The 25046-nt window shown below is 46.9% G+C and overlaps 1 protein-coding gene across 1 annotated transcript in view; it reads right to left on the bottom strand.

Annotated features, from left to right (window-relative positions):
* pdia5 (protein disulfide isomerase family A, member 5) overlaps window positions 1-25046 on the bottom strand; it is a 370444-nt gene that overhangs the window by 139712 nt on the left and 205686 nt on the right. Inside the window, exons 3-4 of the mRNA XM_055638787.1 lie at window positions 10620-10746; window positions 7229-7316 (exon numbers count right to left, since the gene is read on the bottom strand). Coding sequence (XP_055494762.1) covers window positions 7229-7316; window positions 10620-10746 — 215 coding nt within the window. The remainder of the gene's footprint in view (window positions 1-7228; window positions 7317-10619; window positions 10747-25046) is intronic.

Genomic DNA, 25046 nt, shown 5'->3' with positions numbered 1-25046 from the left:
GTTTGTTTTCGTGTGTGGGTGGTGTGTGTGTGTGTGTGGTGTGTGTGTGTGTGTGTGTGTGTGTGTGTGTGTGTGTGTGTGTGTGTGTGTGTGTGTGTGTGTGTGTGTGTGTGTGGTGTGTGTGTGGTGTGTGTGTGTGTGTGTGTGTGTGTGTGTGTGTGTGTGTGTGTGTGTGTGTGTGTGTGTGTGTGTGTGTGTGGTGTGTGTGTGTGTGTGGTGTGTGTGTGCGGTGTGTGTGTGTGTGCGGTGTGTGTGTGTGTGTGTGGTGTGTGTGGGGTGTGGTGTGTGTGGGTGTGTGCGTGTGCGTGTGCGCGCGTGTGTGTGTGTGTGCGTGCTTGCGTGTGTGCGAGTGAGTGTGCGGTGTGTCCAAGTGTGTGTGACGGGGATCGCTGGTCGGCGCGGACTCGGTGGGCCGAATGGCCCGTTTCCACGTTGTATCTCTAAACTAAAGGAGGAGCCAATAAAATGTCCGGTACCCTTTCCTGATCAGCGTGTACTTGCCAAACATGCACCGTTGCGTTCTGTCTGTTTTCAACTGGCCTGCCTATATTCATTCTCTCAGTTCAAGCATTACATGGTTAAAATATTAATGACTTTGGCATGACGATGACTGCTAAACAAAAGAACCAATTTGCATAACAAATTAAAGCCTTGCTCCCTGCTGTCTTGTATAAAGAGAAGAAATTATCCTCTGTATAAGCTTAAAATGCAAACAGGGATCATTGTTATCACTGGCACTCCCTCTACAAAAAGCACCACCTGCATGTTGAATCTCTGCTGGCATTTCTTTTTTTCCGCCAATGCTGTTAGTTCGTTGTTTGAGGTTTGCATTATTTAAAACCAGTCTCTGGAACTGGTGCGGTACAATGCTGAGAACTATATTCTGCACTCCAAACCTTTCCCCTTTCTCTGCATATTGTACTTGAGTTTAGCTTGATTGTATTTATGTACAGTAATGTCTGATTTGATTTGATTTTGGGGCACAAAGTGGCGCAGCGGTAGAGTTGCTGCTTTACAGCGACAGAAGCCTGGGTTCGATGCTTTCAAGAGAGAGCCAGACGGAGCTCTTAAAGATCGTGGAGTCAAGGGATGTGGGGAGAAGGCAGGGACGGGGATTGTGGATGATCAGCCATGATCACATTTAATGGCGGTGCTGGCTCGCAGGGCCGAATGGCCTCCTCCTGCAACTATTATCTATTGATCCTGATCTCGGGTGCTGTCTGTACGGAGTTTGTACATTCTCCCTTTTCTCTGGGTGGTCTGGTTTCCTCCTACACTCCAAAAACGGACAGGTTTGTAGGTTCATTGGCTTTGACAACAAATTATAAATTGTCCCTAGTGTGTAGGATAGTGCTAGTGTGTGCTAGATAGACAGAGGACCTAGGGTGACGGAGGAACGGAAGGAAATGGTGTTGGGACTGATGGGACTGAAGGCTGATAAATCCCCAGGGCCTTTTGATCTGCATCCCAGGGCACTCAAGGAGGTGGCTCTAGATTGGTGATCATTTTCCAATGTTCTATGGATTCTGGATCCGTTCCTGTGGATTGGAGGGTAGCGCATGCTATTCACTTTTCAAGAAAGGAAGGAGAGAGAGAGAAAGCAGGGAATTATAGACCAGATGCTGGAGTCCATTATCAAAGCGGCGCATTTGGTTAGCAGTAACAGGATCGGTCCAAATCAGCATGGAATTACGAAGGGGAAATCTTGCTTGACAATTTTTTGAAGAAGTAACAAGTGAAATGGACAAGGGAGAGCCAGAGGATGTAGTGTACCTGGACTTCCAGAAAGCCTTTGATAAAGTCCCACGCAGAGAGATTAGTGGGCAAAATTAGAGCACATAGTATTGGGGGTATGGTATTGACATGGATATAAAATTGGTTGGCAGACAGGAAACAAAGAGTAGGGATTAACGGGTCCCTTTCAGAATGGCAGGCAGTGACTAAAGGGGTACCGCAAGGCTCGGTGCTGGGACTGCGGCTATTTACAATATACATTAATGACTTGGATGAAGGAATTAAAAGTAACAAAAGCAAATTTTCAGATGACACAAAGCTGGGTGGCAGTGTGAACTGGAAAAGGATGCTATGAGGATGCCGAGTGACTTGGGCAGGTTGGGTGAGTGGGCAGATGCATGGCAGGTGCAGCATAATGTGGATACATGTGAGGTTATCTATTTTGGCGGCAAGAATGGGAAGGCAGATTATTATCTGAATGGTGTCAGGTTATAAAAGTACAACGAGATCTGGGTATCCTTGTACATCAGTCACTGAAAGTAAGCACACAGGTACAACAGGCAGTGAAGAAAACTAATGGCACGTTGGCCTTCATAAAGAGAGGAGTTGAAGGAGCAAAGAGGTCCTTCTGCAGCTGTACAGGGCCCTGGTGAGACCATACCTGGAGTATTATGTGCAGGCTTGGTCGCCTAATTTGAGGAAAGACAGTCTTGCTATTGAGGGAGTGCAACATATGTTCACAAAGTTAATTCCCGGGATGGGGGGGGGGACGGACTGCCATATGCTGAGGGAATGGAGCGGCTGTGCTTGTATTCACTGGAATTTAGAAGGATGAGAGTGGATCTTATAGAAACATATAAAATTATTAAGGGATTGGACACGCTAGAGGCAGGAAATATGTTTCCGATGTTGGGGGAAGTCCAGAACCAAGGGCCACAGTTTAAGAATAAGGGGTGGGCCATTTAGAACGGATATAAGGATTTTTTTTTTTCTCTCACAGAGAGTTGTGAATTTGTGGAATCCTCTGCCTCAGAAGGCAGACTCACTTGATGCATTCAAAAGAGACTTAGATAGAATTCTTAGGGCTAGTGGAATCAAGGGGTATGGGGAGAAGGTAGGAGCGGGGAACTGATTGTAGAAACATAGAAACATAGAAATTAGGTGCAGGAGTAGGCCATTCGGCCCTTCGAACTTGCACCGCCATTCTAGTGGATCATCCAAAGGGCCTTCTATCCATACCCCCTGATCCCCTTAGCCACAAGGGCCACATCTAATAGCCAATGAACTGGCCTCAACTACCCTCTGTGGCAGAGAGTTCCAGAGATTCACCACTCTCTGTGTGAAAAAAGTTCTTCTCATCTCGGTTTTAAAGGATTTCCCCTTATCCTTAAGCTGTGACCTTGTGTGGTTGTGGATGATCATTGTGGATGATCAACCATGATCACATTGAATGGTGGTGCAGACTCGAAGGGCCGAATGGCCTCCACCTGCACTTATTGTCTTTATTGATCCAAACAGCCAGCGCCCGTAGTCGGGATCGAACCCGGTACTCCGGCGCTGCAAGGCAGCAACTCTACCGCTGCGCCACCGTGCCAGTCTGCATGAACTGGCTGCAAGGTCTCCTACATTGCAACGGTGGCGGCACAGTGGTGCAGCGGTAGCGTTGGTGCCTTGCAGTGGCGGAGTCCCGGATTCGACCCCGACTACGGGCGCTGTCTGTACGGAGTTTGCACGTTCTCCCCATGACCTCAGTGGGTTTTCTCCCCACGCTCCAAAGACGTAGGTTAATTGGCTTGGCATAAATTGTAAAATTGTCCCCAGTGCGTGTAGGATGGGGATCGCTGGTCGCTGTGGGCTCGGTGGGCCGAATGTCCTGTTTCCGTGCTGTATCTCTAAACTAAACTAAACATTAACTTCACTTCAAATGTACATCATTAATTGCGACGCACTTTAGGTCATTCTGAATGGGACGTAAAGGGCATGTAAATGGATTTATTTTCTCTCCATTGTACCAGCTTGCTCTTGGACATGTCGATAAATTCCTTCTCTCTTTTACCACCAAAGTGCTTTTCAGGTCAGGCTATTTCTTTGTGCACATGCTTATTCACATATTCCACCCTCACTTCCCTTTGTCCCGTTCCCCTTTAAAGCCATTTCTCTGGGCTATCGTCCAGAACTGACAAAATAAAAAAAGTCTATCCCCGAAACAAAAACTCTGCAGATGACGAACGGTCGGCCGTTTTAAGTATGTTCTTCTCGGCTTCAGAGTTCCTGCAGCAAATCTTCCCGCACAGAAGGACTCTCGGGGCTTTGTGCCTGCGCCGAGTTTTTGAAAGAGTTAGCCAATTAGTTCAGTCAAATTCCCTCCTTATTTCCCTCCTTAAACTAGCAAGTTTTCCTCCTTAAGTATTAATTAATTTCCTTTTGAACTTTAGCACATCTTCTTCTTGCATATGACATGCACAGCCTAAAGTTGTAGGACAACTTGTTCTATTTGATCTTATTTGATTGTGCACGCCAGGTTGATTGCATTCGTTGAAACAGGGTGGACCACGTGAAGGTTGCAATCTCCCACCCCCCAAAGTTAGCACTGAGCCTGTTTCTACCACCCTTGCAGTCATGGGTTCTGGACTGGGACCGACTAAGAATATTCCCACCTCCTTGATGTTATTGTTCAGCCATATACCTACAACGCATTCTGTAAAGAAGATGCCCCTCTATTCAATCTTCCCCCTCTCACCTTATACCTAGGTCCTCTGGTTCTCGGTTACCCTACTCTGGGTGAAGGACTCTGTGCAGTTACCCCATCCATTCCTCTGTAGAAAAAAAATTCCCCATGGAGTGGGTGGAGAAAACATGTGGGATGGAGGAATGACAAAGCCTGTGTTAGAGGGTGTGGGACAGAGGAAGGTTGCTGGAGGTGCAAGGATCGTGGGCAGAGTAGAGATGGCTGAAAAGCAAAAGGGAAAGGTGGGGGTGGGGGTATGTTCAACAGGGAGTAAAAGGGAAAAATGCCCATTCGTGGGAACGTTGAAAACAGAGTCAATTTTAAGGCGAATGGTAAAAGAACCAAAAGGCGACACAAGGAAATCGTGAGCATTTAGAATGACGAGTCGACGGAAACAAAGTCAATTGTGGCTTTTAAAGGTGATTCAGTCTCTACAAGGAAAAGAAAACCGAAGGGCCACCCAGAAAAGAAACCCACTGAAGATATGGACAGAGCGCAATGATCTTGCAGGAGTTAGCAAAGACTTCAAGGAACAAAAAGCATCTTAGTTAGATAGAGCTCTTAGGGATAGCGGAGTCAGGGGATATGGGGAAGAAGGCAGGAACAGGGTACAGGATTGGGGATGATCAGCCATGATCACATTGAATGGCGGTGCTGGCTCGAAGGGCCGAATGGCCAACTCCTGCATCTATTGTCTATTGTGTCCACTATTACAAATTGGGGAAAAGATCAGTGAAAAGAGCCAATATCTAAAATGCCTTCGCACACTCTGTAGATTTATGAGGTGTTAAATGAATGACAGGTCTTCAGCCTTGAATGCCAACTGTGCAGGGAGGAAGTGGAGATGCTGGTTTACACCGATGATAGACACAAAATGCTGGAGGAACTCAGCGGGACAGGCAGCATCTCTGGAGAGAAGGGATGGGTGCCCATTTTGGGTCAAGACCCTCCTTCGGACAACTGCTGAGTATTTCTAGCATCCCATCATTTATGTTCTGATAATAAAGTTATTATAGCCCTAAAATTAAGGCAAAAAAGTTTCTGGAAGATAAACTGAAGAACGTGCTGTAATGAGCATTGAGAATTGACAAGATTTCATGATACATGGCAAAGATTTAGCTGTTTAAGAAGGAACTGCAGATGCTTTTTTTCTTTTTTCGTTTTTTCTTTTTAAAAAACATCACCGGAAATTGGAGGAGCAGCGCCTCATATTCCGCTTGGGCAGTTTGCACCCTAGCGGCATAAACATTGACTTCTCCAATTTATGGTAGCCCTTGCTGTCTCCTCCCCTTCTCAGCTCTCCCTCAGCCCTCCGGCTCCTCCTCTTCCTTTCTCCTTTCTTCTCCCCCCCCAGCCCCACCCCACATCAGCCTGAAGAAAGGTTTTTATTATTTTTATTTTTAGCCTATTTCCTTCACACCATAGATCCGATAGGCGGCGCGACTTTCGTCAGCAGCGGCCTCTGCAGCCCGTCTGCGTTTTTATTATTTTTTGTATATGTTTTTATGTAGTTTTTGTTATTTTTTGTTGGGGTATGTGTTTGGGGGGGTGGGGGTGGGGTGGGAGGAACTTTTAAATCTCATCCTGCACGGGAGACCCGACCTTTTCTTTGTCGGGTCTCCGTTGTCGTTGGGGCTGCAAGTGGAGCGGCCTCCAACAGGAAGACCGGGGGCTCTGGTGCCGACTACTCACCTCACCGTCACGGAGCTGGCCGAGTCCAGAGCGGGTGGAGCGCTGCTGCGGCCCGACCTCCGGAGATTCGGAGGCTGCAACTGCGGGTCTGGCGGACGGCGGCACTGGGAGCCCGCGGGTCCCTGGAGGGAGACCGCTTTTCAGGGCTCCCGCAATGGCGACTTCTCCCTCCCGAGTTGCGGGGTTGAAGAGCTCCTGGAGCGGGGCCTTACAGCACCGCCCCGCGCGGCTTGGAATGGCCGCGGGACTCTGCGAGCGCACGCCAGGGGCTCTAACATCAAGACCCGGTGTGCGTGTGCGACCTTGCATTTATGTAAATTATGTTGTGTCTTGGGTCAAGTTGCTTGTAATGTATGGCTGCAGAAACGTCATTTCGTTTGGACCTCAAGGGGTCCAAATGACAAATAAATTGAATCTTGAATCTGCTGCACCCGCTGAGTTTCTCCAGCACTTTTGTATACCAAAGATTTAGCTAATGGAACTAAGCTAGATAGGGCATCTTTGTCGACATGGACAAGTTGGGCTGAAGGGCCTGTTTCCATGCTGTATGACTCCATGACTGTCCTTTTTAGTTTAGAGACACAGCATGGAAACAGGCCCTTCGGCCCCATGATCGGCCGTTTAAAGTATTTTCTTCTCGGTTTCAGAATTCTAGCAGCAAATCACCCCACAAAGGAGGGGTTTCATGATATTGTGCCGGTACCCATACCCATTCACACTAGTCCATGTTATACCACTTTCCCATCCAATCCCTACACACTCAGGGGCAGTTTTACAGAGGCCGATTAACCTATGACCGCGCATGTCTTTGGGATGTGGGAGGAAACCCACGCAGCCACAAACGTGCAAACCCCACACAGGAAGCACCCGAGGTCGGGATCGAACCGGGGCTTGTTGCTCTGTGAGGCAGCGGCTCTGCCAGCCGCCCCCGCCATGCAGCCCGTCACTGGCATTCAGTGGGAAATGAGAGAGAGGGGCGAAAGACGAAAGTAGTGGGTTAAATCAAACAGAAGCTCGCACGGTGACTAACACGGCCATTATCTCGGTTCTGTTTACTGTTGAGCAAGTACTCACCCACAGTCTACCCAGGCAATGGTGCCCTGCCCTTTCACGGCTTCCGCCACGTCAGAGAGCAGTTTAAGTGGTCGCTCAGCTGCGGCATCTAGTAGACAATAAAGAGAGCAAACATGGGTGTTACTGAGCACTGCTTGCCACCATTGTGCCATGCTGCCACAGAGATTACTGCCTGGCTAATAGATAATCAAAGCACCTCCACTGCTCCCATGCAGAAATAGTTGAGTACAACACTAAGGAGTGATAGAAATAGAGGAAAGGAAGAAATGCTGAGATTATACACTAGAGGAAATGTCTTCAAATGCTGAGGTTGTGCAAGGCACTGGTCAGACAGCATTTGGAGAATTGTGATCAGTTTTCACCCCCCCATCTGAGGAAGGATGTGCTGACGTTGGAGAGGGTCCAGAGGAGGTTTACGAGAATTATCCCAGGGATGATGGGGTAAATGTATAATGAGTGTTTGACAGCACTGGGCCTGTACTCACCAGAGTTTAGAAGGTTGAGAGGGGGTACCTCATCGAAACTTACCAAATAGCGAAAGGCCTGGATAGAGTGGGAGAGTCTAGGACCAGAGGCCATAGCCACAGAATAAAAGGACGTACGTTTGTCAAGGAGGTGAGGGGGAATTTCTTTAGTCAGAGGGTGGTGAATCTGTGCAATTCATTGCCACAGAAGGCTGTGGCCATCAATGGATATATTTAAGGTGGGGATTGATAGGTTCTTGATTAGTACGGGAGTCAGGGGTTATGGGGAGAAAGCAGAAGAATGGGGTTGAGGGGGAAAGATAAATCAGCCATGATTGAATGGCAGAGTAGACTTGATGGGCCGAGTGGCCTAATTCTGCCCCTACAATTCATGAACCATGAAGAAGAAAGTCATTTTGGGGCACAACAGACACCAAACAATAGAATAATGCTTTTGTATCAAATAATCATTGTGCTACAATTTGAGAATGCTATTTTAAGTTTTCTTTTTACAGAAGTGTTTAGTTTAATTTAGGGATGCAGCGCGGAAACAGGCCTTTAAGCCCAGCGAGCCTGCACCGACCAGCGATCCCCGCACATTAACACTACCCTACACACACTAGGGTCGATTTTACATTTTACATTTTATTATACCAAGCCAATTAACCAACAAACCTGTACGTCTTTGGAGTGTGGGAGGATACTGAAGATCTCCTCTTCCCTGACTGAATTTAGATAGAAGATAGAAAATGGGAGGGACACAAAAATGCTGGAGAAACTCAGCGGGTGCAGCATCATCTATGGAGCGAAGGAAATAGGCGACGTTTCGGGCCAAAACCCCTCTTCAGACTGGGTGCAGAAGTAGGCCATTCGGCCCTTCAAGCCAGCACCGCCATTCAATATGATCATGGCTGATCATCCAGAATCAGTACCCTGTTCCTGCTTTCTCCCCATATCCCTTGATCTTGTTAGCCATAAGAGCTATATCCAACTCTCTCTTGAATATATCCAGCGAATTGGCCTCCACTGCCTTATGTGCCAGAGAATTCCATAGATTCACAACTCGCTGGCTGAAAAAGTTCTTTCTCATCTCAGTCCTAAATGGCCAACCCCTTATTCTTAAACTGTTACCCCTGGTTCTGAACTCCCCCAACATGGGGATTATTTTTCCTGCATCTAGCCTGTCCAATCCCATAAGAATTTTATATGTTTTTATAAGATTCCCGCTCATCCTTCTAAATTCCAGTTAAATAGGTCTTGACCTGAAATGCCATCTATTCCTTTTCTCCAGAGATGCTGCCTGACTGACTGAGTTACTCCAGTATTTTGTGTCTTATTTACTAATAGGAGAAAATTTGACTTGAACCATTTGAAACTGAACGTTCCTCAACTTGACTTAAAATTTCTGCCACTCCAGTAAAAGTTGACTAACGTGTACGGCACTAAAGAAAATGGCTAAGGGAGAACTGCAGATGCTGGTTTAAACCAGAGATAGACAGAAAAAGTTGGAGTAACACAGCGGGACAGACAGCATCTCTGGAGAGAAGGAATGGGTGACGTTTCGGGTCGAGACCCTTCTTCAGACAGTGACAGTCAGATGTCAAGACAAGAGAGTTTATCGTCATGTGTCCCAGATAGGACAATGAAATTCTTGCTTGCTGCAGCATTGCAGAATATTGTAGGCATAACTCCAGATCAGATCAGTGTGACCATATACCATAGAATGTATATATATATATACACACACACATAAATACACAGATAAAGTGCAATAGGCTGTTATAGTTCATAGTTTGTTTGAAGTTGTGTTTAATAGATTGTTTAATAGATAATAGATTTAATAGATAAAGATTGAGGGGGGATCTTGTAGAAACTTACAAAATTCTTAAGGGGTTGGACAGGCTAGATGCAGGAAGATTGTTCCCGATGTTGGGGAAGTCCAGAACAAGGGGTCACAGTTTAAGGATAAAGGGGAAATCATTTAGGACTGAGATGACAAAAACATTTTTCACACAGAGAGTGGTGAATCTCTGGAATTCTCTGCCACAGAATGTAGTTGAGGCCAGTTCATTGGCTATACTTAAGAGGGAATTAGGTGTGGCCCTTGTGGCTAAAGGGATCAGGGGGTATGGAGAGAAGGCAGGTACAGGATACTGAGTTGGATGATCAGCCATGATCATATTGAATGGCGGTGCAGGCTCGAAGGACCGAATGGCCTATTCCTGCACCTATTTTCTATGTTTCTATGTAATAGCCTGATGGCCGTGGGGAAGAAGCTGTTCCTGAACCTGGATGTTGCAGATTTCAGGCTCCTGTACCTTCTACCTGATGGGAGCGGAGAGATGAGTGTGTGGCCAGGATGTTGTGGATCCTTGATGATGTTGGCAGCCTTTTTAAGGCAACGACTGCAATAGATCCCCTCGATGGTAGGGAGGTCAGAGCCGATGATGGACTGGGCAGTGTTTACTGAGTTACTCCAGCTTTTCTGTATCTATAATCTGAATTTGATTTAGAGCATGTGAGGAATGGAAAAGTGGTGGGGCCAGGCCGAACGCCGACAGTGAACAGAAATATGACTAGTAATAGAAGGTTTAAGAAGGAACTGCAGATGCCGGGAAAATCAAAGGTAGATAAAAATGCTGGAGAAACTCAGCGGGTGAGGCAGCATCTATGGAGCGAAGGAATAGGTGACGTTTCGGGCCTGAAAGGAATAGGTGACGTTTCGGGTCTCAACCCTTCTTCAGACGGAGTCTTATTATTAAATTAGACAGAGTCTGAAGAAGGGTCACGACCCGAAACGTCACCTATTCCTTTCAGTAATAGAAGGTTAATGTTTTCAGATAAGACAGCAACCGTTGAACGTGATTTTTAGAGCAGGACTAACAAAGTAAATGCACTGAGCTGGAGAGAACGTTAAATCTTCTCACCTGATTTGGAGAACAGGATCAACACATTGTTTCTTGTCCGTGTCAATTTCTTCAGTTCTTTTTGGTCATCAATTTTCTCAATCAGCGGAGATATCTTTGCTGCCCGGAGGCACAGGGGTAACAGCGCCTTGGGGAGGAGAGCAGGTAAGTCAGAGGAGCAGAACAATAAGTGCTCGGAGAGAGACAGAGAGAGAGAGAGTCGTGGGTTGCATTGATTTTGCACAATCCTCACCATCGGGAGATTTTCAGAAGTTAACCAGAATTAGATCCCTGTCAGTCTCCTTGTCGACAATGTTATCTGACATGGCCGCTTTTGTTTAACAATCAGTATCCGCCCAAGGAGCTAATCTCCGTTGCAGGGGTAATCATTGCACGGTTAAAGAGTTACTGAGAACAGCTCTTAGAAGTCGCCATATGAAGATTACAGGAAGTGAAATTAGTTTTTGATATTAGTATGACTCTCGGACCATCTTTGATCGGATTCATCATAGAGTGATACAGCGTGGAAACAGGCCCTTCGGCCCAACTTGCCCACACCGGCCAACATGTCCCAGCTACACTTGTCCCACCTGCCTGTGTTTGGTCCATATCCTTCCAAACCTGTCCCATCCACGTGACTCTTTGTTTCTTAGACGTTGGGATGGTCCCAGCCTCAACTACCTCCTCTAGCAGCTTGTTCCATACACCTGCCACCCTTTGTGTGAAAAACTTACCCCTCAGGTTCCTTTTCCCCTTCATTTTGAATCTATGTCCTCTTGGTCCTCGATTCCGCTACTCTGGGCAAATTCTGTGCATCTACCTGATCTATTCCTCTCATGAGGATTATGAGGTACACCTGTATAAGATCACCCCCTCATCCTCCTGCGCTCCAAGGAATAGAGACAGAGCCTCTCCCTATAGCTCAGACTCTCCAGTCCTGGCGACATCCTCATAAATCTTCTCTGAACCCTTTCAAGCTTGACATTATCTCCTGGACTTTATCTTGCACTAAACTTTATTCACATGATTCCCTTTATCATGGATCTGTACACTGTGGATGGCTCGATTGTAATCATGGATTGTCTTTCCACTGACTGGTTAGCATGCAACAAAGGCTTTTCAATGTATCTTAGGTGTATGTGACAATAAACTAAACTCAAATCTTACGCATGCCTCAAGGTGCCAGTGACACGGGTTTGATCCTGACCTCGGGTGCTGTCTGTGTGGAGTTTGCACCTTCACCATGTGACCGTGTGGGTTTCCTCCCATATCGCAAAGACACGCGGGTTTGTAGGTTAAATGGACTGTGCATTATCCCGAGTGTATAGGGAGCGGATGTGAAAATGGGATAACAGAGAACTTTGTGTGAAGGGCCCGTTTATATGCTGTATCTTGTAATCATTCAATATCAAAATGGCCCAAAGCAATTTAAAAAATCTTTTCAATATTTGGAAGGTCAGCATTTATTGCCCATCGACAATAGCTCTCACGGAATAACAAGGGAAGCTCTTCTGTCTGGAGTAACTCAGCGGGACAGGCAGCATCTCTGGATGTAAGGAATGGGCAATGTTTCGGGTCGAGACCCTTCTTCTGACTGAGAGTCAGGGAAGAGGGAGTCTAGCGATATGGAGGTAGACAAAAGTGCTGGAAAAACTCCGCGGGTGAGGCAGCATCTAGGGGATATGGAAGGGTAAGTTGTGAAAATGACATATCAAATGTCTGTCATTTATAGTATAGACCCAGATCGTCTATTCCAATTGTTCTATTTTTAGCATGCAACCCCATCTCTTTAATGCATCTTGACCACTGACCTCAACTACGAACTGTTCAAGGTTATGCATCATAGAAACATAGACAATAGGTGCAGGAGTAGGCCATTCGGCCCTTCGAGCCTGCACCGCCATTGGCTGATCATCCAACTCAGTGTCCTGTACCTGCCTTCTCTCCAAACCCCCTGATCCCTTTAGCCACAAGGGCCACATCTAACTCCCTCTTAAATATAGCCAATGCACTGGCCTCAACTACCTTCTGTGGCAGAGAATTCCAGATTCACCACTCTCTGTGTGAAAAATGATTTTCTCATCTCAGTCCTAAAAGACTTCCCTCTTATCCTTAAACTGTGACCCCTTGTTCTGGAATCACATCAGCAATTACACTACCTCCCGATACGTCACCTATTCCTTCTATCCAGAGATGCTGCCTGACCCACTGAGTTACTCCAGCATTTTGTGTTTATCCTCAGTGTAAACCTGCATCTGCAGTTCCTTCCTGTACACTTCTGTCTGGTGCAAGGAGCGCTAGGATTCCGAAGCAGTGGCAATGAAACAATGGCAATATATTTACAAATCAGGATGGTGTGCAACATGGAAGGGAAAGTGCGGGTGATGATATTCCTCTGTGCTCAGTGCCCTTATCCTTATCAGTAGTGGAGACTGCAGCTTGTTGTAGTCATGGGCTTATTAGAAACCTGATGGGTAACTTTTTTTACTCAAAGGGTGGGGTGTGTACATAATGAGCTGCCATAGGTAGTTGGGGCAGATACTCCCACAACGTTTAAGAAGCAATTGAACGGGTATTATAGGACAGGTTTAGCGGTATATGGACCAAGCGCAGGCAAGTGGGACCAGTGTAGATAGGGCATGTTGGTCAGTGTGGGCAAGTTGGGCCTGTTTGCACGCTGTATGTCTCTATGACTATGATAATGCAGGCACGTCGCCCATTCCTTCTCTCGTGAGATGCTGCCTCGCCCGCCAGCATTCTGTGTCTACCTTCGATTTTACCAGCATTTGCAGCTCTTTCTTACACATTTTGTCCACTCCACTACAAAATCTCCTCAAGGTGTCTACTTTGAAGAAGTTCTCCTCCTCTCTCCGATGAGATTTCAGCAACATTCCCTCTCCCTGATCCCCCTGTGACATTCTATCTTTGTCCCCCCCCCCCCCCCCTCCCCTGACATCAGTCTGAATGAAGAAGGGTCTCGACCTGAAACGTCGCCCATTCCTTCTCTCCTCAGATGCTGCCTCACCCGCTGAGTTACTCCAGCGTTTTGTGTCTACCTTCAATTTTACCAGCATCTGCAGTTCTTTTTCACACAAGGAACTGCTGTGTTTTGTAGACAGGGTACACTTGCAGACAACATGTATCAATGGCATGGTGAAAGGTGGTGGTCGATATCATGTGGGCTGCTTTATACTGGAGAGTGCAAAAACCTCTCACAATTGTTTGAGCCCACTTATGCATGAAATGCATGGTATTCCATTGCACACCTGATCGTGGCCTGGCTCTAGAATCATACAGGATGGAAACATCCTGCAAGATGGTGCCCAAGCCTGGCGACTCCGCGTGCTGTTCCCTGGAGTGGATCTGTAATCATTCATTACATTTGCTCCATTCGTTTGATCCTCAACTCCCACAGCAGCATTTCTAAAGGACCTGTTCCACTTTCACGACCTAATTCACAACCTTTTCTACTCGTGGACATTTTTCATCAGGCTAGAAAAATGCCCCGACCTACTTGATTTGAATTTGAATAACCTTTAATAATCCTTTACAGGAAATTACAGTGCCACAACAGCTTCAAGACAGACATAACACCACACATTTCAACAGATATCTTCAATACATAATAAGTTAAATTTTTTGTGCATTATAAAACCTTATAGCAGCTGGTATACAAGACTTCCTATGTCTCTCCGTTTTGCACATTGGTGCAATCAGTCTCTGACTGAAGATGCTGCACTTGATCACCTTCAGGGCGTGGAGTGGGTGAGTGGGGTTGGTCATTATTGAGCCTAGTTTTTTCAGAGTTCTGGCCTCTGCCACCTGCTTGACCGTTAGTTGCTCTGCCCCAACCACTGAGCCGGCCTTCCTGATCAGCTTATCCAGTCTGTTTTTGTCCGCTATTCGGGCGCCTTCTCCCCAACAGGCCACAGCAAAAAACAGAGCACTGATGCCATGAGTACCTACGACTAGCATCACGGCCTGGGGTGGGAGATTGCAGCCTTCACATGGTCCGCCCTGTTTCGACTAATGCAATCAACCTGGCGTGCACAATCAAGTAAGATCAAATAGAACAAGTTGTCCTAAAACTTTAGGCTGTGCACGCCATATGCAAGAAGAAGAAGCAGCATCACGACCTACCTACGACCTCGTGACGACCATGCTGCGAGTATGAGTCGGGGGCAAACTCGGCAGAGGTCGTGAATTAGCTCGTAAAAGTGGGACAGGCCCTTTACTCTACCACCTTTACACTATAGACACCTTGATTGTAATCAGGTATAATCTTCCTGCTGACTGGGTAGCACGCGGCAAAAACGTTTTTCATTGTACCTTGGCGCACGTCACAATAATAAATTAAATGAAGGTTTCTCGGTCCAACTCTGTGCCTGTGCCAACCGAGGCGCCCCATTCAAGCCCGTCCTATTTCCCCATCTTTTTACACAAACGACTTTGGGACCTAACTTTAAAAGGACTTTATTGAACATAAATAAAGTTAAATCACGGGAAAATTCAGACAATTTCTCAAAGGATGACAAAAAAATAAAAATAAATACATTTTAGGGAGGTTTAAGGGCGTGTCCCACTTGGGCTGTCGCTTAAGCGGACAGGCTGGTAGTGACGGTCCCGCGAGAGTCCCACGCATCATCATGCACCCGCACAGCCGTCTAGAGCACGTGACGTCATTTGAAGATGGACACAACATGCAGGAGTAACTCAGCGGGACCGGCAGCATCTCTGGAGAGAAGGAATAGATGATGTTTCGGGTCAAGACCCTTCTTCAGTCTGAAAGAAAGGTCTTGACCCGAAACGTCACCCACTGCTTCTCTCCAGAGATGCTGCCGGTTCCGCTGAGTTACTCCAGCATTTTGTGTCTGTCTTCAATTTTCTTGGCCCCGCTCTGGGAGTAGGAGTGGGGGACGGATCCGGATCCGGATCCGCAACGGCCGTGAGCCCCAGGCTGAGTTTGACGATCGTGTGCCTGCTTCTGCTGCTGTTGGAGGTGAGACGTTGCGTCTCGCCAGGGTCTTGGGCCTGTCCCACTTTGGCCGTCAGTTACGCGACAGGCTGGTGGCGCACGAAGATTTAGTGCAGGACGAAGTCCACCCTCCTCCACACCACTCCATGCGCCCATCCCCGCGCTACCCACACGCTAGCAGGTCACGTAAATTACGCGCAAAAGACAGCCAAGTGGGACAGGCCCTTTAGGGATGGAATTCCAGAGCTTAGGGTTTAAGCAGGATGAGATCTAGTCACTAACGACCTATACAAATCAGGGGTGGTCATGAGACTAGCAATGGATTACAGAGATTTGGAAAAGTAGAAGGGGCGGAGAGCAAGGAAGCAGAGAGGAACAAGACAATGAAGGGATTTGAAAACAAAAAGGACTTTAAAACGGAGGGCTTAGCTGCACTGTAAGATTATGTAACAGAACACCGAAGCCACCCCCCCAATGTGGAGTTGATTGGGGGAAGAGATGGGCGTGGAGGGAGGGGGTGAGGGGAAGAAGCAGAGGAAGGTTGGTGGAGGGTGGGGAGAGGTAGGATAATGGAGGAGGGGGATAGGGGATTGAAGAGAAAGAGTGAGATGCGTTCACATTGATCCTATATTTGACAAGTTATTTCCATTTTAAAGTTTCGCAGTCGAGCTCCCACTTGCTGGCCGCGCCTGAGCCGTTGGGGGGAGGGTTGCCATCACTCGCGCCACAACGTGGATCTCTGGCCTTACAACGGGAACCTGTCAGCCGCGCCTGCGTAGTTGGGGGCTATGGGTGAGTGGTGGAATATTGCCTTGTGGGAAGGGGACCCAACGGGCCACACTTGGTCAAGTTTCAACTAAAACTTTACTTTTCAGAGAGTCACAGCGAGAAGTCATTGCAGCTTGCAAGCTCCTCTTTTGTCTGTACAAATGCCTCTTCCATCAACGTCTTGATTTGTCGTCCCGGGTCACGTCATCCATGGGTGGGTTCCCACAGCACAACCTTGTTTGCTGGTCATTTCTGGGTGGCAGTGGCAGTGACCAGCGAGCCTCATCCTGATCTTCTCGGTCAGAGGTGGAATCTCCCCGTAGAGCTGGGCGTCGGTGATGTGGTCCCTCCAACTGATACTTTGAATTTTTCTGAGCATTCGGGTGTAGGTACCGGTACCCGGACCAGGCGCCGAGCGGACGAGAAGCCGAAGCAAAGAAGTGGAAGCCAAATAACCGAATGGAAATGAAGTCCAAACGCCAAGTAACCGTAAGCGTACGAAGCTGAAACGCCAACTAACCGAAAGGGTGGGATGCCTAAAAGCCAACTAACCGAAAGGCTGCGCCGCCTAAAAGCAAACTCACCGAATGGCCGCTCTGCCGAAACGCCACCTGCCCGATAGGCAACGTCGCCTACAAGCCAACAAACCGAATGCCGCTCAACAGAAAAGTCAAATAACGGACATGACGTTGCCGGGGGGGGGGGGGGGGGGGCAGGACTTGTCAGCGATTGGTCCAGACCCCCGCGTACATCACGTCACTGTGGAGGGATGAACATTGTCCCACACCTCCGCTCCACACAACCTAAAACCTGCGGAGGGTGACCGTGGGAGAGTGAGGGCTGCCCCGAGGGATGCGCACCTTCGGCCGCTTACAACTTGGTGCTTGGGTTCAGATTGCCCAGTCACCTATGGCTTGTGTGGGGAAATGACCCCCACCCTCGTGTGAGAGTCCATGCCTCACACCTGTACAATGATATGGTCTCTACAGTTGCACGGAGAATCTCAGTTTGAGATTTAATAGGAACCCAAGGGCTAGGTTTTTTTTTTTTTACGGAAACGGTGGTGGGTGAATGGAATGAGCTGCTAGAGGAGGTACTTGAGACAGGTACTATTGTAATGTTTAAGAAACATTTAGACAGGTACATGGATAGGAAAGGTTTAGAGGGATACGGGCCGAATGCAGGCAGGTAGGATTAGTGTAGATGGGATATGGTGGGTGGTGTGAACAAGTTGGGCCGAAGGACTCATTTCCACGCTGTATGACTGCATGACATTGAAATCTTTCATAATCACTTTTGGTTAACAGCCATTCACACCTTGTCAATCGCCCAAGGTTCATACAGTCCGTTTCAATTACATTGCTCAGGTGGCTAATCTCGCTGTCGACAAGGAGTGAAATCATGGAGAGACCAAATGGCTTGATCTGCATTCAATATCCCATCAGGTTTTCATCCAGCATAATGTTATGGTGTTGACAATGAGGAAGGGAGGAATATAGATTGTCCTCTCATTAGGGCAGAAAAGAGAATCGATTTCAGTCCAGAGGAATAGAACGAAACAGAAGGAATTGCAGAGCCTGGAATCTTAAGAAAAACACAAAGTGCTGGAGTAACTCGAAATGTGTAGGGAGGAACTGCAGATGCTGGTTTACACTGAAGGTTGACACAAAATGCTGGAGTAACTCAGCGGGACAGGCAGCGTCTCTGGATAGAAGGAGTGGGTGACATTTCGGGTCGATATATTTCTTCAGACTGAAGTTACTCCAGCATTTTCGTGTCCATCTTACTGGGGTAACTCAGTGGGTCAGGCAGCATCTGCGAAGGGAATGGACAGGTGACATTTCAGAAGGAAAATAGAACGACATGTGTTCAGGGAGGCCCAGTAAATGTATTTGCTGGAAAGCGCGGACAACCAGACTACTGAACAGTTTCTTCAACCTCCGTTATCAGCCTTCTGAACAGTCCTGATAACAGTTCTGAACAGTTCCGAACTAAGCTAGGGCACTGTTCGATTCACCTCTACCCTACTGCGGACATTGGATGTTGCATAATGGGCCTGTCCCACTTGGGCGATTATTTCGGCGACTGCCAGCCACTGTCATAGTTGTAGCAGGTCGCCGATAAACTGGTGACTGGACCTCCCTGCGACAATGTCTACAACAGCCTACCACCTAGTCAAGCTACCGACAACCGGCGACCCATTAGGGCGTCTACCTACGACCACATCCACCAAAACCCACATTCACCCGCGACAAGCTACCACAAGGTAAGATAATTCAGGTGGAGGTTGACTTAAGTAGTCGCCAATGGAATTCACCGAAGTCAGCACTGGCGACAACCCATAGCCATGATCATAATGAATGGCGGTGCTGGCTCAAAAGGGCCGAATGGCCTCCTCTTGCACCTATTTTCTACGAACCTGTACTCGCTAGAATTTAGGAGATTGAGGGGGGATCTTATAGAAACTTACAAAACTCTTAAGGGGTTGGACAGGCTAGACGCAGGAAGATTGTTCCCAATGTTGGGGAAGTCCAGGACAAGGGGTCACAGTTTGAGGATAGAGGAAATCCTTTAGGACCGAGATTACAAAAACATTTTTCACACAGAGAGTGGTGAATCTCGGGAACTCTCTGCCACAGAAGGTAGTTGAGGCCAGTTCATTGGCTATATTTAAGAGGGAGTTAGATGTGGCCCTTGTGGCTAAAGGGATCATGGGGTATGGAGAGAAGGCAGGTACAGGGTACTGAGTTGGATGATCAGCCATGATCATATTGAATGGCGGTGCAGGCTCGAAGGGCCGAATGGCCTACAACTGCACCTATTTTCTATGTTTCTACGAACCCGGATCTGGCGCTGTAAGGTAGCAACTCTACAGCTGCGCCACCGTACCGCCCATAAATCGTTGGCTATAGTACAAAAGATGGATGGCGGGATTATGCTGTGGAGTGTTTCAGTGACCAATAAATTGCTAGTCTGCAGTAAAGTTTCCATGATTCAGAGATTCTTACAATAAAGTGTTATTTTCAAGCCGGTCTCAAAGTACCTCTTGTGTATTGGCTATTAAAATTAAGATGTCAATATTGTTTACTCCAAGGTAAGTGGAAAATAAACCAATTACTTATCTTAAGAATTATGTGCATCAGGAAAACATGTTGATAAATGTTCAAAGATATTTTTTCTGCTTAGCGATAAAAGCTTTCCAATTGGGAACCCTGGCCAATCCCCTGCTTCATCCCAGCACGAATTGTAAAGTTGGATTTTATCATCTTTGTCATCTTTTCTGCTACGAGATCAGAATATATTTTCATGATCTGATTTCTCCAGAGCTCAGTCTGAAAGTAGGCAGTCTATGTAATCCAGGCTAATACTTTAGTTTAGGAACTGGTGCACCGCTGCAGAAAATCTTTTCTTTTAAAAGATTTTCAATTCACTGACATTTTCATTTGTGAAATTTGTAACCATTCTCTGGATCTTTCTGTCTCCATTTTATTAGACAAGTTATCCACTAACAAGTGTAGGAAGGAACTGATGCTGGTTTAGAAACATAGAAAATAGGTGCAAGAGTAGGCCTTCGAGCCTGCACCACCATTCAATATGATCATGGCTGATCATCCAACTCAGTATCCCGTACCTGCCTTCTCTCCATACCCCCTGATCCCTTTAGCCACAAGGGCTACATCCAACTCCCTCTTAAATATAGCCAATGAACTGGCCTCAACTACCTGTGGCCAGAGAATTCCAGAGATTCACCACTCTCTGTGTGAAAAATTGGATTTTAATCCAAAGATAGACACAAAAAGCTGGAGTAACTCAGCGGGTCGGACAATATCTCTGGCGAAAAGGAATAGGTGACGTTTTGGGTCCGAGGAAGGGTCTTGACCCAAAATGTTACCTTTTCCTTTTCTCGAGAGACGCTGCCTTATCCACTGTTATTTACTGGGTTGCCAGGCACGCCATTATTTTCGGATCGCCATTTTCTTCTCCGGACCCGTCAGCCGCGCCTGCGCAGTCGGGCACGCCGCCATTTTCAGATCGCCATTTTGACTGGCATCACAACGGGGATCTCTGGCGCCTCAACGGGCCATCGACTTTACTATAAACCTCCTCTCTCCACCCTGTCTCTTGTTAGGAAACACTATCATTACCAGAGAAGGGTCTGAAGAAGGAGTCTGACCCGAAATGCCACCCATTTCATTTCAGTTTGGTTTATTGTCACGTGTACCGAGGTACAGTGAAAAGCCTTTGGTGCTTGCTACCTTGTCAGCAGAAAGACAATACATGATTACAATCGAGCCATTTACAGTGAATAATGTTTGGTGCACAGGTCAGCAATCATTGAGAGTCCGAGGGTCACCAGTGAGGTAGATGGTAGTTCAGCATTGCTCTCGGATTGTGGTAGGATGATTCAGTTGCCTGATAACAGCTGGGAAGAAATTGTCTCTGAATCGAGAGGTGTGAGTTTTCACACTTCTGGACCTTTTGCCTGTTGGGAGATGGGAGAAGAGGGAGTGGACAAGGTGCGACTCGTTCTTGATTATGCTGCTGGCCTTGCAGAGGCAGCGTACGGTATATATGGAATCAAAAAAGGGAGGTTGGTTTGTGTGATGGTCTGGGCCGCGTCCACAATTCGCTGCAATTTCTTGCGGTCTTGGACGGAGCTGTTCCCAAACCAAGCTGTGATGCATCCTGATAAGATCAGTCTGAAGAAGGGTCTCGACCCGAAATGGCACCCGTTCCTTCTCTCCAGAGATGCTGCGTCATGTTGAGTTGCTCCTACATTTTGTGTCTATCTTCGATTTAAACCAGTATCTGCAGTTCTTTCCTACACATGCATCCTGATAAAATAATTTATCTGGTACATCTGTACAAGCTGGTGTTTCCCTTTCTCCATGGACGCTGCCTGACCCACTGAGTTACTCCCGCATTTTTTGTATCTATCTTCTTGTAAGGATACCATCCCTTTCACCCTGATCCTCCATTTTGGCCACATATGCTCTCAAGATGAGGCCGTCCAGTCTGGGACATCTGAAACACCCTCCCTTCTCGGGACACGTTCCCCGTTGCTCTTCCCCCTCCCTCACGCCAGGTCCTCCTTCGTTCCTTCCCTTGGTTCTTGGTCCTCCAAAATATTCCAAATGGAATTTAAACTAGAGGTGGTGGAGGGAGGACTTAAGCCAGAAAGGGTTATTGGGAAGAAAGAGCTACTTTAAATTTAGTTGCATCTGTTGGGTAGCTATAGTAGGGCGGAGTTTATTCCATGCTTTAATTGTGCGGGGGAAGAATGAAATGCTGTACACATCTGTCTTTGCATTTCGTTGTCTCTGTACTGTACACTGACAATGACAATTAAATTGAATCTGAAATTAGTAGCTGGGATCACAAATTGGATCGAATGCCCTCGTCTGCTCCTAATTGGTTTGGGCTTGGTGTAGGTCTTGTAATCTATGTTGAGCTGACCATTTAACATTTTGTAAAAACAGGTCAAATGGTGAGCTTCACGTCTGCCTTGGAGCGGGTTCCACCCCAGAGAATTCAGAAGTTTCCCTTGGCAGCGACGCCCTTACTTCACGTGTCCGTCCACATCCGTCCATCCGTCCCATCATCAGCTGCCGCGCCGACCTCTCTACTGCCGGGCCCCTCTCCGGATGCCTGCCTCCCTTCCACGGGGACCGCTCTCTCGGTCACTCCGACCTCTGCAGCCACAAGAGGTCCAACACCTGTCCTCACTCCTACTCCCTCACCACCCATCCACGGAGCTGAACAGTCCTTCTCCAGAGCCTGGAATCTCGCCGGCTCTCTTCACTAATTAGCCATGGTTACTCTCCACTTTTAAACATGATGCTGAGTATTGACCTGAAACATCCATAATTCATAATTCCCCCCTGGACATTATTCCACCCGCTGAGTTCAACCACCTCCAGTAGATCCTTTGTATCTGTGCATTCAACCGATCCCTTACACAAAGAGCCAGCAGATCCAGTCCAAACCTTTCCTTCAGTCGCCATTAAACTATGTTAACAGATGTAATCTCATGGCTGTTGATGCACCAGGTACACGCTGTCCTGTGCTGAGCATGTGGCTGCTTTACAAACGCATTGATTTTTATGCATTGGGACAGATGTAAAAGTTGTGGTTGAACACCTCGTGAGAACATGCAGCATAGCTGCAAGTTTTCCTTTTGTGGTTACAATGAAAAAGACTTTTAGAGTGGAGATTGAATGGTGCAAAATGAAACTGAAACGTTTTCCAGCTGGATACTCTATTAAAACTCCCCAAAGCCGTTTCCATGCTTTTTAGAATAAAAATAATACAACCAAAATTAAAAATAAAACTCTACATCTTAGCAAACAATTCATTCGCCCAATTTCAGTTTGTCAGAAGTCAGGAATTTTCTGCTCAGCAACAAAGTCAAGTGTGAAACTGTTAAACAAGCAAAAATAGATCTCAGAAAATATATGTTTGACAGGTGTGTGTGTGTGTGTATGTTAGATGGAGGTATACACACACCCGTATACAGATACACATACACACACAGGCATACACACACAAGTATATACACACACACACACACACACACACACACGTGTATATATACACACACACACACGTATATACACACACACGTATACACAGATATACATATAGACACATATACACACACACACATACACACATATATATACACACACACATTTACACACACATATACACGCACCCACATATAAACATACACACATATAAACCGACATACAACATAAACACACACACATGTACGAAAAAAATATATTTTTGAAAATTCACCCCATAAAAACAACAGGAATAAAGTTATCCTATCTAGAATGGGATCCAAAATTAGCAAAAAAGTTGTTGGAGAGAAGCAGCATTTACGTACAGTACCTATGGAGGCTGCACAGCCCACTGAATTCTTCCAGCAGTTAAAAATGACCAGAAATGTTTCTTGTGTTCATGACTGCCACACAAAAGTTGAACTATTCAGGGGCAAAACACAAAGTGCTGGAGAAACTCATCGGGGTCAGGCCGCATGTGTGAAAGCATGGATAGATGACGTTTAAGGATGAGACGCTTCTTCAAACTCAGCAGGAATCACAAGGGGGAGGAGTGAGAGAGGGTATCACAGAGCCCGCCGGGGAGAGGAGGCGGACTTCTTCAATGTAGGAATACTTTGAAGAGATTTTGCAATGGAACAGCAAAATGGAGGGGTTTATTTGGGGATTTATAGAAGAGCTTGATTTACTTAGACATGTTGCATTTTGGGACGTCTAACAAGGGCAGGACCTACACAGTGAATGGTAGGCCTCTGGGGAGTGTTGGAGAGCAGAGGGATCTAGGAGCACATGTGCATGGTTCCTTGAAGGTCGAGTCACAGGTAGATGAGGTGGTCAAAAAGGCTTTTGACACATTGGCCTTCATCAGTCATAGTATTGAGTATAGAAGTTGGGAGGTCATGTTGCAGTTGTTTAAGACATTGGTGAGACCGCATATACAGTATTGTGTTCAGTTCTGGGCACCATGTTATAGGAAAGATATTGTCAAGCTTGAAAGGGTTTAGGGAAGATTTAGAGGATGTTGCCAGGAACAGAGGGTGTGAGCTACAGGGAGAGGTTGAGCAGGCTGGGTCTCTATTCCTTGGAGCGCAGAAGGATGAAGGGAGATCTTTTAGAGGTGTATAAAATCATGAGAGGAATCGATTGGTTAGATGCACAGTGTCGCTTGCCCAGAGTAGGGGAATCGAGGACTAGAATACATAGGTTCAAGGTGAAGGAGAAAAGATTTAATAGGAATCTGAGAGGTAATTTTGGAATAAGCTGCCAGAGGAGGTAGTTGAGTCGGGGACTATCCCAACTTTTAAGTAACAGTTAGACAAGTACATGGACAGGACAAGTTTGGAGGAATGTTGACCAAAAAGCAGACAGGTGGGACTAGTGTAGCTGGGACATGCTGGGATGAGTTGGGCCAAAGGGCCTGTTTATACACTGTATCACTCTATGACCTGAAGGCCACAGTCCAGTGGTGGAAGATGGGACTGATACATATGGGTGCCCACAGGTAGGATGCGAATGTGCTGGGCACAATGACACGTTTGGGCGCTTTACAACTCTCTAGTCTAGTTTAGTTTAGTTTAGTTTAGAGATTCAGCTCAGAAACAACCCCTTTAAGGATAAAGGGGAAATCTTTTAGGACCGAGATGAGAAAAACATTTTTCACACAGAGAGTGGTGAATCTGTGGAATTCTCTGCCACAGAATGTAGTTGAGGCTGGTTCATTGGCTATATTTAAGAGGGAGTTGGATGTGGACCTTGTGGCTAAAGGGATCAGGGGGTATGGAGAGAAGGCAGGTACAGGATACCGAGTTGGATGATCAGCCATGATCATATTGAATGGCGATGCAGGCTCGAAGGGCCGAATGGGCTACTCCTGCACCTATTTTCTATTTCCTATGTAACCCTTCAGCCCACTGAATCCGCACTGACCAGCGATCCCCATACACCAGGGACAATATATAATTTTTACCAAAGCCAATTAACCCACAAACCTGCAAGTCTTTGGAGTGTGGGGGGGAAACTGGTGCACCCGGAGAAAACCCACACAGGCCACGGTGAGAACGAACAATCTCCATACAGGCAGCACCCGTAGTCAGGATAGAACTCGGGTCTCTGGTGTTATAAGGCAGCAACTCTACCGCT

This window comes from Leucoraja erinacea, chromosome 7 (genome assembly GCF_028641065.1).
Source record: "Leucoraja erinacea ecotype New England chromosome 7, Leri_hhj_1, whole genome shotgun sequence".
In the NCBI taxonomy this organism is placed as follows: domain Eukaryota; kingdom Metazoa; phylum Chordata; class Chondrichthyes; order Rajiformes; family Rajidae; genus Leucoraja; species Leucoraja erinaceus.
This window is presented reverse-complemented; position numbering and strand designations above follow the sequence as displayed.